At 41.2% G+C, this 15,089-nt stretch overlaps 1 protein-coding gene across 1 annotated transcript in view; it reads right to left on the reverse strand.

Annotated features, from left to right (window-relative positions):
* Positions 1–3,223: 3,223 nt before the first annotated feature.
* Positions 3,224–15,089, reverse strand: part of CIB2 (calcium and integrin binding family member 2) — a 56,466-nt gene continuing 44,600 nt past the window's right edge. The window contains exons 4-6 of the mRNA XM_082255129.1: positions 13,808–13,955; positions 6,617–6,812; positions 3,224–4,451 (exon numbers count right to left, since the gene is read on the reverse strand). Of these exons, the coding sequence (XP_082111255.1) occupies positions 4,430–4,451; positions 6,617–6,812; positions 13,808–13,955 (366 nt within the window). The 3' untranslated portion in view covers positions 3,224–4,429. The remainder of the gene's footprint in view (positions 4,452–6,616; positions 6,813–13,807; positions 13,956–15,089) is intronic.

The raw sequence follows: 15,089 nt of genomic DNA on the forward strand, positions 1-15,089 counted from the left end.
AATCATGACCAATTTTCAAGAGGATCTGAGAACATAGAATTAAGAATGTGATTGCTTACTATGAGCAACACATAGTTTTTCCTTTTTCCAGATTTTTTTAATTTGGCGCAATTTGTTTTATTTAAAAAGACTTTTACTTAGTACCTACTGCTGAACCCCTCTCCGAACATAAATGTATCTACGGCCCTGTGTAGATGAGTAAGTAGTAGGCACATAACATATAAGGGCTGTTAGGAGCTGGACTACATAAAAGCTGTTCTCTTGTTAAAAATAAATTAAGTAAGTAAAAGTGAAAGGAATTGTTTTGTTCTCTTGTTAAAAATAAATTATGTAAGTAAAAGTGAAAGGATTTTTTCTCAAAACCTTGATGATGCCAGGACATTTAACATGTTTCATCAAGTCTGGATATTCAAACAGCTCCTTTTTTCAAATTCTAAGCTTCCTGGAATCCATACATATAATAAGCTGAAGACACTGTCTAATACATATACACTATATTACCAAAAGTATTGGGACACCTGCCTTTACACGCACATGAACTTTAATGGCATCCCAGCCTTAGTCCATAGGGTTTAATATTAAGTTGGCCCACCCTTTGCAAATTTAACAGCTTCAACTCTTCTGGGAAGGCTGCCCGCAAGGTTTAAGTGTGTCTCCGGGAATGTTTGAACATTCTTCCTTCCAGAACCGCATTTGTGAGGTCAGGCACTGATGTTGGATAAGAAGGCCTGGCTCATATTCTCTGCTCTAAATTATTCCAAAGGTGTTCCATCTGGTTGAGGTCAGGACTCTGTGCAGGCCAGTCAAGTTCCTCCATCCCAAACTTACTCATCCATGTCTTTATGGACCTTTCATTGTGCACTCATGCACAGTTATGTTGGAACAGGAAAGGGCCATCCCCAAACTGTTCCCTCAAAGTTGAGAGCATGAAATTGTCTTGATATGCTGACACCTTAAGAGTTCTCTTCACTGGAACTAAGGGGCCAAGCGCAACCCCTGAAAAACAACCCCACACCGTAATCCCCCCTCCACCAAATGATTTGGAACAATGCAAAAAATAAAGGTCCATAAAGACATTGATGAGTGAGTTTGGGGTGGAGAAACTTGACTGACCTCCACCCGATATAACACCTTTGGGATGAATTAGAGCGGAGACTGCAATCCAGGCCTTCTTGTCCACATCAGTGCCTTACCTCACAAATGTGCTACTGGAAGAATGGTCAAACATTCCCATAGACACCCTCCTAAACCTTGTGGACAGCCTTCCCAGAAGAGTTGAACCTATTATAGCTCCAAAGGGTGGGCCAACTCAATATTGAACCCTCCAGACTGGGATGCCATTAAAGTTCATGTGCGTGTAAAGGCAGACGTCCCAATAATTTTGGTAATATAGTGTATGTCAAACACAAGACCCGCTGGCCAAATCCGGCCTGCCAGGCCTTTTTATGTGTCACTTGTACCCAGTTTTGCAGCTGGAACTCCTTTCTGCCACCTCCAGTTCTCATCCTCCACTACCGCTCCCCACTGTCACTTGTAAACAAAGAAGCCTTCAGTGTTTACATGGGACAGCTGCTCTCTGAAGCTCCTGGAACTAACGGATCCCTGCATGCACTCACTGCGGGAACAGATCTTCAATATCTTGGAGAGAACAATCTCCCTGCAAGGGGAGGCATAGCTGCCAACACAAGGAGGTACTAGAGCAGGGCCATGTAGGGGAGAGAGATGCAAGCAAGCTTTAGGGGGTTGGGATTGCACACTGTGCATAGTGCACCACTGAACTCTGCATTTTGTATGTAGCACACTTCTTGACTCTGCACTCTGTACACAGCGGACCCCAGATGCAACTGGCCATTTGACAGCAACCATACAGCTGATGTGGCCTGTGATAACGTTGATTTTGGTACCCCTGGTCTAATGCATCATATACAGCCTGTCTCCCTCTTCTAGTCAGTTTAGGCAATGAAAGGGCCCATGACCCCAAGGATCAAACAGTGAAGCCAGGACTTTATGTGCCCTTTGGCACTTAACACTTAGGCTAAGTTCACACTATGCACAAGATACAATAGACAGCACACAGTGCTGTTTACACTATCAAAACATGTGGGGTTAGAATCCCGTCGCTTTAAAATTGAATGTTGAGTCAGGAGGTGTTTGAAGCCTTTTAAGGTCTCCCATTCATGTCTATAGTAATGCTTCGCGAATGCTCTGGCAGGCTGTTTCGGTGTGGTTGCAGGGCAATAAAATAGGAATTTGTGGAGCAGTTTTAATGCTCATCAAACGCTGCAAGTCTAATGCCCATGCTAACGCTATAGGAGCATTTGTTAAAGTGTAAGTCCACCCTAACAATAAAACCCTTGCATCTCCAGACATCCACAATCTAACACTAACCTCTTTAGCCCTGTAAAGAAGAAATCAGTATACATACCTTTTTTGAAGCCAATCTGACCCGATCACATGCTGAGCTGTCATCTGCGGCTTCGCTGTGGAGGTGGGTGCAGAGGACACAGCCGACAAAAGAAACCTCATAGTAGATCTATGGGTGATGTCACATGCCATTCAAATCACAGCCGTTGTCGGCCGTGTCTTCTGCAGAGCTTCTGCCACTGGAGACCGGACCGGATTGGCTTCAAAAAAGGTTTGTATACGGGTTTCTTCTTTTTAGGGCTAGATAGTGTTAGATTGTTGATGTCTGTAGATGCAGGGATTTTAGTGTTAGGGTGGACTTACACTCTAAGCGTTAGAAATGTAGCCAATTGTGAACAAGCCCTTATAATTTTAATATGTTAAAATGTCCAGTGGAGAGACATTTGTAGTTTTTCAAACCTCATAGACACATTTTACTATTGGCTTTACAAAATGATTTAGCAAGGAGTATGCAACGTATCAACTAAAGTATCAACTAGAAAGGGTAACCAATCCAGGAAACTAGAGGGAGTAACCGATCCAGGAGACTAGAGGGAGTAACCGATTCAGGAGACTAGAGGGAGCAACCGATCCAGGAGACAAGAGGGAGTAACCGATCCAGGAGACTAGAGGGAGTAACCGATCCAGGAGACTAGAGGGAGTAACCGATCCAGGAGACTAGAGGGAGTAACCGATCCAGGAGACGAGAGGGAGTAACCTATCCAGGAGAACTAAGGACAGCACAAAGCCTGCCTTGACCAAGCCCCCATTAGCACTGAATATTTAGTATACTCTAGCAAGTAAAGAAGAAATAACTCTACAACACACTTTGTTTTACTTTAAACAGAAGAATTTTCCATATCTTTAATAAATATGCGCATTTCCAGAACAAAAGAAAAGTCGTTCATGATTTTCTTGAGATGTTCAGAAACTCAGCATGATTATAAAAAGGCACCATATTAATTCTGGGAGAATTTGTACAAATTCCCATGAATATTCTCCCAGGCAAGCAATGCCCTTTAGAAGTTCAGTGACTTATCACGGTAAAGGCATGTATTGACCTCCATCCTAAGTTCATAAAACGAAGTGGGTATACTCTCTTGCATGTTAGCCCTTGTGATAGTTCATTGCACACATTATATCCTTCATAATCAAATTTATCAGTTTATCTAAAGGAGAAGAGATCACCTGTGAAAAGTAACTGTTTATCCAGTACATCCAAATGATGTCTTTAAATAAATATGCTTGTTTGGCATATATTTTGAGTGACAAGCATGTCAGAGTCATAGAACACCTTTGATACCCCAACTGCCAAAGCATAAATTCTAACATTCTGCAGGTCTGCTCCCATTCACAACCTGCCAGGTAAGTTATAGGGTTGTATGTTTGCTCTTCATTGCTTTCATCAGGCAATGCTTTCCTTAAGTGTGCGTGTGTCCTTTGTTCTTGAGACATCTTATATAAGACATCTTGAAAGTCAGATTGGCATCCATTTCTGAAACACGCCACTGATATAAGCCCTTGAAAAAGCAGTTGTCATTTGTACTCCATGTTATTGGTGTTCTAGTTTCCTTAATTCGATGACACGGTATCATGATTTAGAAAAAATGCATGTAAAGAAAAAAAACATTAAATAATGTTGATTCACTTGGCGCTGAACAACCAATAAGTGTCTGGAGATCGCAAGCAGCTGTAAAATGTACTGCATGCCAAAACAGTTGTGAAGTTCCTTGCGTACAACCCTTTTCTCTCACGTAAGGCCCCTCATAATAATCGTAATCTTCTTTAGAAGCGACAAGATCTTTAAAAATCCTTCAACTTTTTTGCTTTAAAGATTATAAAAGTTTCTGAGTATAAAATGCAAGCAAGTTCATGACTGAAATTACAGAGGACAGAACTTCCTGGAGTGACGTTTACTTCTGCTGTGCAAATGAACACAGTATTTTTTTTGCAAGTTGGAAAGACTGGGTCCCTTGGAGGCCTGAGTTCCATATGTCCTGAACCAGAGAAAATGGCTGCACCATCCTCATATCCTTATATGGAAGGTACTAGAAAGGAGACACAAGGCAAAGGTTTTTATAAAGAGAAACTTTACCCATAACAACTTAAAAAATAATGTTCTTTAGAAAGAAACATACATTTCACATTAATAATTATGCTACCAAAATTAGTGTGTGCTGTAAATTGCCTCCAGCATTGCTCCTGTTTCTTCTTGCTGGAGGCTGCCATTTTGCTGAAGCCCAGAGCCCCTGAACAGTAAGTAAGTCGTAAAGTGGAACTAAACCCATCAATTTAACAGGTTCAAAAAACAGTTACATTCCTGGAATGGCGGGATTGCTAACTGTCACATTTTCTTGTGTCCTCAACCAAACTGTCAAACCATCAAAAGGTTGGTGCCATCACATGTGCAGCATCATGGCAGTTGCAGAGCAGACAGAAGCAGCTACCTTGGCTGTAAAGGATAGGAGAGTTTTATTCTACTTTAAGGCTGTCAGCAGTTGGGCCTATATTGAGGCAGAGTCCATAGAAGGTCGAAAACTGGGAAGGGGGGAGCAGTCCACAATTGCTATATGAACCCAGATAGGCATTTCAGTGGTAGCATGAAGATAAATGAGTGGGTGGCGACATAGTGTGATTTGAGATTAGGGACTGCTAAGCCCCCAGACGTTCATCTACAGTAAAAAGCTGATGCAGGCAGCCACAGCCTGTGACGAAGCCACATGAAGCAAGCATCTTACACTGCCCAATACAAAGAATATGGTTCAGTATAGGGATTGGAAGGACCCAAAAAAAATAAAGACATTTAGGCAAGTATGTCATGTGAAGAGCATGGATCCTGCATAACCATGATATCTGGAAAGAGGCCCAGAAGGTAAAAAGTTCTGAGAGTTCCCTAAACAAAGGAGCCTGGTAAAGAGAATCCTTTGACGGGGCTAGATGGGCACCCAAAAAAGGTAAGGAAGTAGGCCATGAGAAAGTACAGTTTTGGTGGACAACCAATAGCTAATCTGGGGGGAGGGAAAGGTTAAAGGCTTAGACTTAGAGTCATTTATCTGAAGCTGGGATGTGGGTCCAAAGTCAAAAAGGAGAGTGAAAAGGTTCAGCAAAGAGGTAAGGGGGCTAGAGTCGTACAACAAGATGTCAGTGAACATTATTTTATGATGTTCCGCCACTAGTTCCAGGCCTCGAATGTCTAGATTAGAGTGCCAGAGTTAGAGTGCCAAAATAAACAGTATAGGGGATGGGGCATACCTGTCTGGTGCCCCTACACATTCGAAAAAGCTCAGAAGAAAAGCTAGCATATTTAATGGTTGCGGACAGGCAAGCGTAGAGGGCAGAAATCCAAGAAAGAAGGTGTCGCTGAAGCTCCATCATCGTAAGGCAAAGAACGGGTAGTCCCAGAAAATGGTATCAAAAGCATTGCGAACATCAAGGGACAATAACATGGCAGAGTGGGAGCAAGTTTTGACTAAATGTATGAGAAGCACCGCCCTGTGGATATTGTCACCTGCGCCCCAAAGAGGGACAAATTCAGCCTGATCTTTATCAGACGGCCTAGGAAATTGTTCAGTCTAGAAGCTAGGATTTTCTCTTTCTCCTCTTGAATGGAGAAAAAGATACAATGAATCTTTTCCCCCTTAGTCCCTATTCACACTAGCGCGACTTGTCAGGCGACTTGGTCGCCTGACAAGTCGCGGTGGGTCGCCTGCCATAGATTAGCACAGGACCCGTTCTAATAGGAGCGACACAAGTCGCTCCGACTTAGAAAAAGGGTCCTGTACTACTTTGGGGCGACCTGGAGGCAACCTGCATTGACTTCAATTATATGAAGTCCGTGCATGTCGCGCCAAGGTCGCGGTGCACAGCGTGCACCGCGACTTCACAGGTCGCCCCAGCAAGTCAGGTCGCCCCTGTGTGAACGGGGTCTTACTACAAGAGGAGAATGTAAACAAAAAGGCTTGTGTAAAAAAAAAGGCCAGAGTCTTTTAGGTCTGGGGACCATCGGCAGGGGGGAGGGGACAGGAGCGCCAGCAGGTGACCCGTGAAGAGGAGAATCAGGGCTGCTCTGTGTAAAACTATTGTATGTCATGTTTGTTATTTTAATTTTAAAAATATTGCTTAACAACCACTTTAAGGGCTTAACATATGGTTACTAAATGGAACTTTAACACAAATCATTTGAAATAACCATTGGTTTAATTAGGCACATTACCTGAGAAAATCTGGGGCTTTCGAAATCATATTCTCAAAGTCTGCAAATGCTAATTTGCCATCACCATCCATGTCAGCTTCATCAATAACCTTCTCACATACCAATGTCACCTCTTCCTCTTCCAATTCTTCTCGTGTCAGCTTGTTAAGAGTCTTCTCCAGATCAGACTTACAAATGAAATTATCTGTATTGAAATCTGAGCAGGAAGAAAACAATCCACACATAAGGGCCTCATGTTCACTAAGCAGTACTGCGCAGCTGCTAAAAGACATTGCACAATAGAGAACTCTCGTAGACAACCAACACATGCATTAAACAAACACATGGGCACTTTGTTCTGATAAAAAAAAAAAAGAATAGTAAAACTTACATGAAACTTTGATATCTGTAAATGTTTAAAAATGTACATAACAGGGTTGATTTATTAAAGGCAAATCGATTGTTCACTTTGCAAGGAAAGTTGCACTTTGCAAGGGAATTTTCCCCAAAACCTAGTAAATAGGGTGAAGCTCTACTGACTACCATCACCCAATCATCTGCAAGCAAAATAGTTTTTTCTTTTATTTTCCTCACATGTGTGTAGCACCCTAGTCCTAAACAGGGCTGCTAATAAATTTAGCTGTGCTAGGTGGTAAATAGCCTGGCTAATTTGTAGTCTTTGTGATTATGGTATTTTCATCCTAAGCTGAAAAGGTTTATCCCTTTTGTCAATAAGTGGCACTGTTACCTTTGGCACTAGTGTGATGTATTACAGTGAGTCTAGGTTAAGGATATGTATACTTTTCTTAGCCAATCATACTGGTCGCTGAGGGTGCTGGGAGAAGGTATTTATTTGGAGGAAGTCAGGTAGTCTTTTTCTTTTCCACCCAGACTGCTGTCTGGGTGGGTGTGTGAGTAACAGCTGCTGCTGGGTAAATCTGGAGCCTGAGGCCTAGCCATGTGCTCAAGGCTCTGCAAGGAAGAGCCTGCTCACTACCTGGAAGCATGAAGGAAAGATAGGACACCTGAGATGAAGTAGCAGAGTTACTCTGCCATGGACCGGGGAAACCATGGAGAGCCTGGGAAAGCGTCAAGATGGAATCATAGAGAATTCCTGCACCTTCTGTGAGCTGAGTTTTGTTGCTATAGGAGACTTGTACAAAGTACAGATTTCTGGTTCCAGCTTAACCACTTGCCGACCGCCCACAGTATATTTCCTCCGTCAGTCAGCCCCGTACAGGCAAAGTGACGTAGTACTACGTCGCTAGCCTGAGAGCCTCTAGGGGGCGAGCACGTGCCGCCGGAGGCGCGTTCCTGCCCCCGCTCGTTCCCTAACATGTCCGCGCGTGTGACCGGCGGACCCGATGTCCGCCGGTCACTTGCGATCTCCCGGGGCAGAGGGAGAAAGGCAGGCAGCTAATGTAAACAAAGCCGCCTGTCATTCTCCTTGATCTAACTACAGAGATCATACAATCCTGCTATGTAGGATCGTATGTCTCTGTGGTTACATCACTAGCCACACCCATTTACAGTTAGAAGCACGCCCCTAGGGACACACTTAACCCCTGCATCACCAATAAAGTTAACCCCTTCCCTGCCAGTGTCATTTTTACAGTAACAGTGCATATGTATAGCATTGATTACTGTAGTAATGTCACTGGTATCCCCAAAAGTGTCAAAAATGTCAGTCAAGGGCTCGATCTGTCCGCCGCAATGTCGCAGTCCCGCAAAATAAAATCGCAGATCACTGCCATTACTCGTTAAAAAAAAAAACAATAAAAATGACAAAAATCTTTCCCTTAGTAACGCAATAACTTTTGCGCAAACCAATCAAAATACGCTTATTGCGATTTTTTTGCCAAACATATGTAGCATAAAACAAATTGGCCTAAAATGTTAAAAAAATTTTGATTTTTACATTTTTTTGGGGAATTTCATATAAAAAAATGTGAAAAATATTATTTTTTCAAAATTGTCGCTTTTTTTTGTTTATAGCGCAAAAAGTAAAAACCGCACAGGTGATCAAATACCACCAAAAGAAAGCTCTGTTTCTGGAAAAAAAAAGGACGTCAATTTCATTTGGGTACAGCGTCGCACGACCGCGCAATTGTCCGTTAAATTCATGCAGTGCAGAATCGCAAAATAGGGCCTGGTCTTTGGGCAGCCAAATCCTCCGGGGCTTAAGTGGTTAAAGGCTCTTTTTTTCTGTACTGCTTTCTACCTTCTTCTACATTTTTGTCTAAGGAGTCTGCTGATCTGCAAGTCTGCTGCTGTTTTTGACTAAGGGTGTCCTGTACCCTACCCCTCTCTCCCACATTTTTACTGTTGTGAGAAATAAACTTCTCCTTGTTAATGCATAAAGGTGACTGGCGCCCAACTTTCTACCTTGCACACTACCCACCATGCCTAGTAACCTGCACCCTGAGGAGGAATGTCTGCCCTCTCTCTCTCTGGGGGGTCACCACCAGGCCTCTAAAGGTTGGGGGGGGGGGGGGGGACTGCATGTGATTGGGTATTCTTTGCAAAGTGAAATGTCACCATATTCACTAAGATCTGAGGGAAACTGCTTTGCAATGATGTGCAAAGATGAACAGCCAATTTGCCTTTAGTAAATCAACCCCAATGAGAGATTTAAAGTAGAACTATAGACAAAACTTTTTTTCATTTTGAATAGAGTAATGCCTCGTACACACGTTCAGATAATCGGACGACTTATCGTTAGCAATTTGTTGCATGATACTAATATCGAATTCAACAATGCACATAAACGTAGGATTTTTTTCGTAGGATTCCAGAAAAGCTTCCTGGTTGCTTAGCTACGTATCAGATGGTAAAAAACAAAAACAAATGCAGCCAGGCTTTTTCCGTGCTATTTTAGTGTTTCTGATCATGCGCGGTCCTGTCGATCGATTTTTTTTTTTTTTTTTGTTTCAATAGATTTTTATTGAGAAAAAGGAAAATATAAACATAATAACAAGAAATCCATATACAGAAGATATCAAGAAATGCAAGAAATCAATACAGAACAGTATCAAATTTAGCAAAGAATTCAACCATCGAACTAGTCGATCGATTTTTAGCGGACGCACACTGTACTGAGTAAACGATTGTCGTACGCTAGGCTATCGTACGACAGAAGTTTTCGTGTTTGTCCCTTTGGATTTTGTTGGACGAACTGTGGTGATCGGCTGTCGAAAGCTATGTACTAATGATCAGATTATCATGCGATTAAGTCAAAAGCGATTATTTTCGTACAATTATCTGAACGTGTGTACAAGGCATAAGAAAAGGCTATAACCCTTGTCAATTTTTTTCTTTTTTTTTTGCAATCTGTGTCCTATTGGGAAGATTTACCTTCATTTCTTGTCCCATAGCCAAAACAGAAAGTGAGAGAAAATCCCTGCATTTAAAAGGAATCTCTTGGGGCCCCCAGGTCACTAGAAGTAATATCCCCATGGGAAGATTCCCCCTCTTTTACTTTTCTGGGGACAACATGTTGGATTGTCTTTTACTTACAAAATAAAAAGGACAAATAGAGAGGGTGACAGCAATAAGAAACCAATAGGTGTTTTAAAAGAGAAATTTGGGAAACATTTTTTTAAAAATCATACTTACCTAGGTGGACCGATGCTGCACCTCTCCCCCACCAGCTCTAACACTGAGAACTGAGCAATCAAATTGCTCGGTTCTCACAGCTCCCTGAGCAGAGAGCTGCTGCCTTTCATTCAGCGGCTCTCTGCTTCCACCCTGTGCTCACTGGAACACTGGACTGTGGAGAGGGCGGGAGCGGCTCGCTGAGAGGCTGAGGTAAGTGCCGCTCCAGGCATGTGGGTGGATCCTGACCACATCGTCGCAATCTTGCCTGAGCCTACACCAGCTCTGTGACGTCAGTTGACAGTGGGCTTCAGCCCCTTTCTGCTGAAAACAGATCACAGGAGTGCTGAACAAACTGCACTCCTGTGATCCACAAGATAAATACAGCTAAATGAGCCTTGGCTGTACTTCTCCTTTAAATCATCTTCACTCCATCCAAAACTAAGAAGAGTTTTGCCTTTAATTATAGGTTAAAGTGTAACTCCACTTTTTTTGAAAAAAAAAAAAAAAAAAACAATCTTCTCTGGAAGATTAATGTACAATGCAAGGATTTTACAAAACATTGTTGCAGATTTCAACCTGTTTCTGCTCTGAAGAAAAAAGTTGTTTGTTTAACCAAATGTTTTTCAGACTAATTCTAAATGGCAGGGCCTGGTTCATTATAATCACCTGGCACACTATTAATGTTATAATGAAAAAAGCTGAATTCCTTTAGAAGCATTTAACCCTTTTAGAGTATCACACCAAAACAAAAACTCCTACTACAGAGGATGCCTAAAACTTGACTTTTTGGTAAAATCAATGAGCCAATTACGCAGGCAGGAAATAACATTTATGAGGGTTTTCTGTATGCAGTGTACAGAACGCCTCTAGGTTGCATTATTGCATTGAATTTTACTTAAGATTACAGGGGCTGCAGATTGAAAAGGAAAGAAAACTGTTAATAACATTGTTTTGCAATATAGCTTGTGTAGCAATTGTGTAAACTATTATTTTTTTTATTATATTATATTTATTATATTATATTTATTATAATTCAAAGGGTAGTGGTGCGCTTCAGGGATTGGCTCTAATGGATCTCTATTTGGGTTGGTGGCAGTGATGTGTACAATTCTTGCTTTAAAGGTGCTCCGCGTGATAAATATAATATTTATGTTTTTAGGTGATGAAAGTGCAGGTGTATTAATCAAATCAGTCAATATCAAGGTTTTCTTAAAATAAATAAATATATGAGTACGGTGTGTATCAATGGATAAATAAATAAATAAATAAATATCAGAGTGCTACTTCTTTACCAGTGATATCAATAAATAAATTATACAAATCCAGTGTTGGTCTTCAATCTGATTCATAAACAGTAAAACACATATATATTGTGCTCAAAATAAAGTGCTACATGCAATTTTCTATTAAAACGGTGCTAGAAAAGATGTCTGTGAATAATTCAATTGTAATTCTTCAAATATAAATATTTAAATGAAATAGTCCAAAAGAAAAAAATTATATAGAGAACATCCAAAATAGCTTGTGTGAATACGTTCCTCGCTTATATCCGTGCTTCACTCATGCAATTAAGTGACTAAGATCTCCTTCACCTTGTGTGTCACCTCTGAGTGCTCTAGCCTCTCACCTTATAGGCAAGATCAATTTGCCTTTGGTATCTATCCAAGCTCAACGATAGACTCAATTTCTCTCAATCCAGGTCCTTTCTTACTTAGTGGAGCTGCTTTCTTGGATCCCTCTAAATGTTTGTCTTGATCGTTTTTTGTACTATCCTCTTTGTCCGATCTTTAGTGTGCCTCAGAGACAAAGACAACAACTTTGTTTTCATGAGTCCTCCAGGACAGCCTGATTCCCACCCTTGTTTTATGATGTTTTGTTTAGAGTTTGTCCTTTGGTTCTTGTAGAACCAAAGGACAAACTCTAAACAAAACATCATAAAACAAGGGTGGGAATCAGGCTGTCCTGGAGGACTCATGAAAACAAAGTTGTTGTCTTTGTCTCTGAGGCACACTAAAGATCGGACAAAGAGGATAGTACAAAAAACGATCAAGACAAACATTTAGAGGGATCCAAGAAAGCAGCTCCACTAAGTAAGAAAGGACCTGGATTGAGAGAAATTGAGTCTATCGTTGAGCTTGGATAGATACCAAAGGCAAATTGATCTTGCCTATAAGGTGAGAGGCTAGAGCACTCAGAGGTGACACACAAGGTGAAGGAGATCTTAGTCACTTAATTGCATGAGTGAAGCACGGATATAAGCGAGGAACGTATTCACACAAGCTATTTTGGATGTTCTCTATATAATTTTTTTCTTTTGGACTATTTCATTTAAATATTTATATTTGAAGAATTACAATTGAATTATTCACAGACATCTTTTCTAGCACCGTTTTAATAGAAAATTGCATGTAGCACTTTATTTTGAGCACAATATATATGTGTTTTACTGTTTATGAATCAGATTGAAGACCAACACTGGATTTATATAATTTATTTATTGATATCACTGGTAAAGAAGTAGCACTCTGATATTTATTTATTTATTTATTTATCCATTGATACACACCGTACTCATATATTTATTTATTTTAAGAAAACCTTGATATTGACTGATTTGATTAATACACCTGCACTTTCATCACCTAAAAACATAAATATTATATTTATCACGCGGAGCACCTTTAAAGCAAGAATTGTACACATCACTGCCACCAACCCAAATAGAGATCCATTAGAGCCAATCCCTGAAGCGCACCACTACCCTTTGAATTATATCATTTACTGCTTTAGTATCAGTCCCAGTGGCGCTGCAGCAGGGAGTCTCTGGCCACCTCAGACAGCGCAGGGATCACACACACCCCCCATATTATATTTATTATATTATTATTTTTTTCATTTGCTATATTTTCCCAAAAGTGGAATTATACTTTTAGAGAAAGAGAAAGTAGGTTGGACATGCATACCAGAATTGATGGACAGACAGGTAGAGAAAGAGAAGATTGAGATAAAATGACAAAGAAAGGCAGATACAAAAACTCACTGCGGTTGGCATCACCTGGTGCAGTAAAACATGGAGTAAACCCTGCCTCTCCCCGCACAATTGGGCTCGCTCTTGTCTAGCCTGCCACAGTGCCCTGCATGGCGCTGGGCAGGCTAGTTTCAGGCCGGCAGCGCATGGTAAAGGTGCGCACCCTAAACCAATCTCTGCAAATAATGCGATCAGTACTGGCTCGCTGATCCGTGCGCTGTCACAGATGGGGGTGACACCATTGCAGTCTGATATATCACTTCCTAGTTGATGGTGTCACCCCTCTGTTGGGTTGTCAGCCGCACCTCCATAGGGACGCCACTGATTCAGACATAAAAAAACAAACAATAAAAAATAGAGAAGAAGATAGAAACTGAAAGTGCAAAAGATGGCCAAAATTATAAGGAGAGAAAGAGGAGACATGGAATGAAGGAGAGGAGGACAGAGGGAAGAAAGAGACAAAGTACCATTCTCTTCATCTCCCCTAGAAGGATGCCTATTAATCCCCGTCCCTATTTACACAGATTTGTTGGAAGGTCTGCTATAAAATACTGCACATGCCCCTGTATTTATTACATAACCTTTACCATAGATTTTAAAGGCATAGATTGCTTTCAGCTCACGGGGAGCCATTTCACTCATCACAGAGAACATATCTACAAAGTCATTGAAGCTGAGATTGCCCTCCCCATCTTCTGAGAATGCTTGCACAATTCTCTCCTTGAAAGGGTTTTCCTGGAAAAAGAGAAAGAGGTCATTTTAGTTGTGTCATTGTGATGTATGACATCATCTTATTGCAACCTAATAATTAGGACATTTTTCTTCTATGGAGAGGCAGCAGAACAAGCTAACAGCAGGTCATAAATTGACACAAGAAAAATGAGTGTTAGGATGGGTGATGCTGATCAGAAGACAAAAGATTTCTGCAGTAATTATTCCTCCTGCTATTTTGCAGGCACAGTCTATAGATTACAAAATGAAGGCCCATGATCATTAGAATGTATGCCATAAGATATCCCCATTCAGCTCAACAAGGAAATCTGAAATGCACTCTTTGTGGGCTAGAATCATGCAATGGGGCATTTTGCATTCCCAATACCAAAATGTAGCTAAAATATTGCACATAAAATTTTTTCCTACATATATATATATATATATATATATATATATATATATATATATATACACTTTGTATATATACTGTACACTGAACAAAATTATAAACGCAACACTTTTGTTTTTGCCCCCATTTTTCATGAGCTGAACTCAAAGATCTAAGACTTTTTCTAGGTACACAAAAGGCCCATTTCTCTCAAATATTGTTCAAAATCTGTCTAAATCTGTGTTAGTGATCACTTCTCCTTTGCCGAGATAATCCATCCACCTCAAGGGTGTGGCATATCAAGATGCTGATTAGACAGCATGATTATTGCACAGGTGTGCCTTAGGCTGGCCACAATAAAAGGCCACTCTAAAATGTGCAGTTTTATCACACAGCACAATGCCACAGATGTCGCAAGTTTTGAGGGAGCGTGCAGTTAGCATGCTGACTGCAGGAATGTCCAACAGAGCGATTGCCCATGAATTGATTGTTCATTTCTCTACCATAAGCTGTCTCCAGAGGGGTTTCAGAGAATTTGGCAGTACATCCAATAGGCCTGCGGAATATAATCGCTGAATCGATGTATCGCGATGCAACCCCTCACGATTCTGCATAGATTCGGGGTGACTGCAAAATCGATTACCTAATGATGTCATTTCCGGGGGTAAGGGGAGTTGTCTGTCAGTACAGATTGTCATGGCGGCACTGGCGCGTGATGAGAGTGGCGGCGGCGGCCGGGCCTCGCGGGAGAGGAGAGCGGAGCTATC

Source organism: Pelophylax lessonae, assembly GCF_965119305.1.
Source record: "Pelophylax lessonae genome assembly, chromosome: 4".
Classification (NCBI taxonomy): domain Eukaryota; kingdom Metazoa; phylum Chordata; class Amphibia; order Anura; family Ranidae; genus Pelophylax; species Pelophylax lessonae.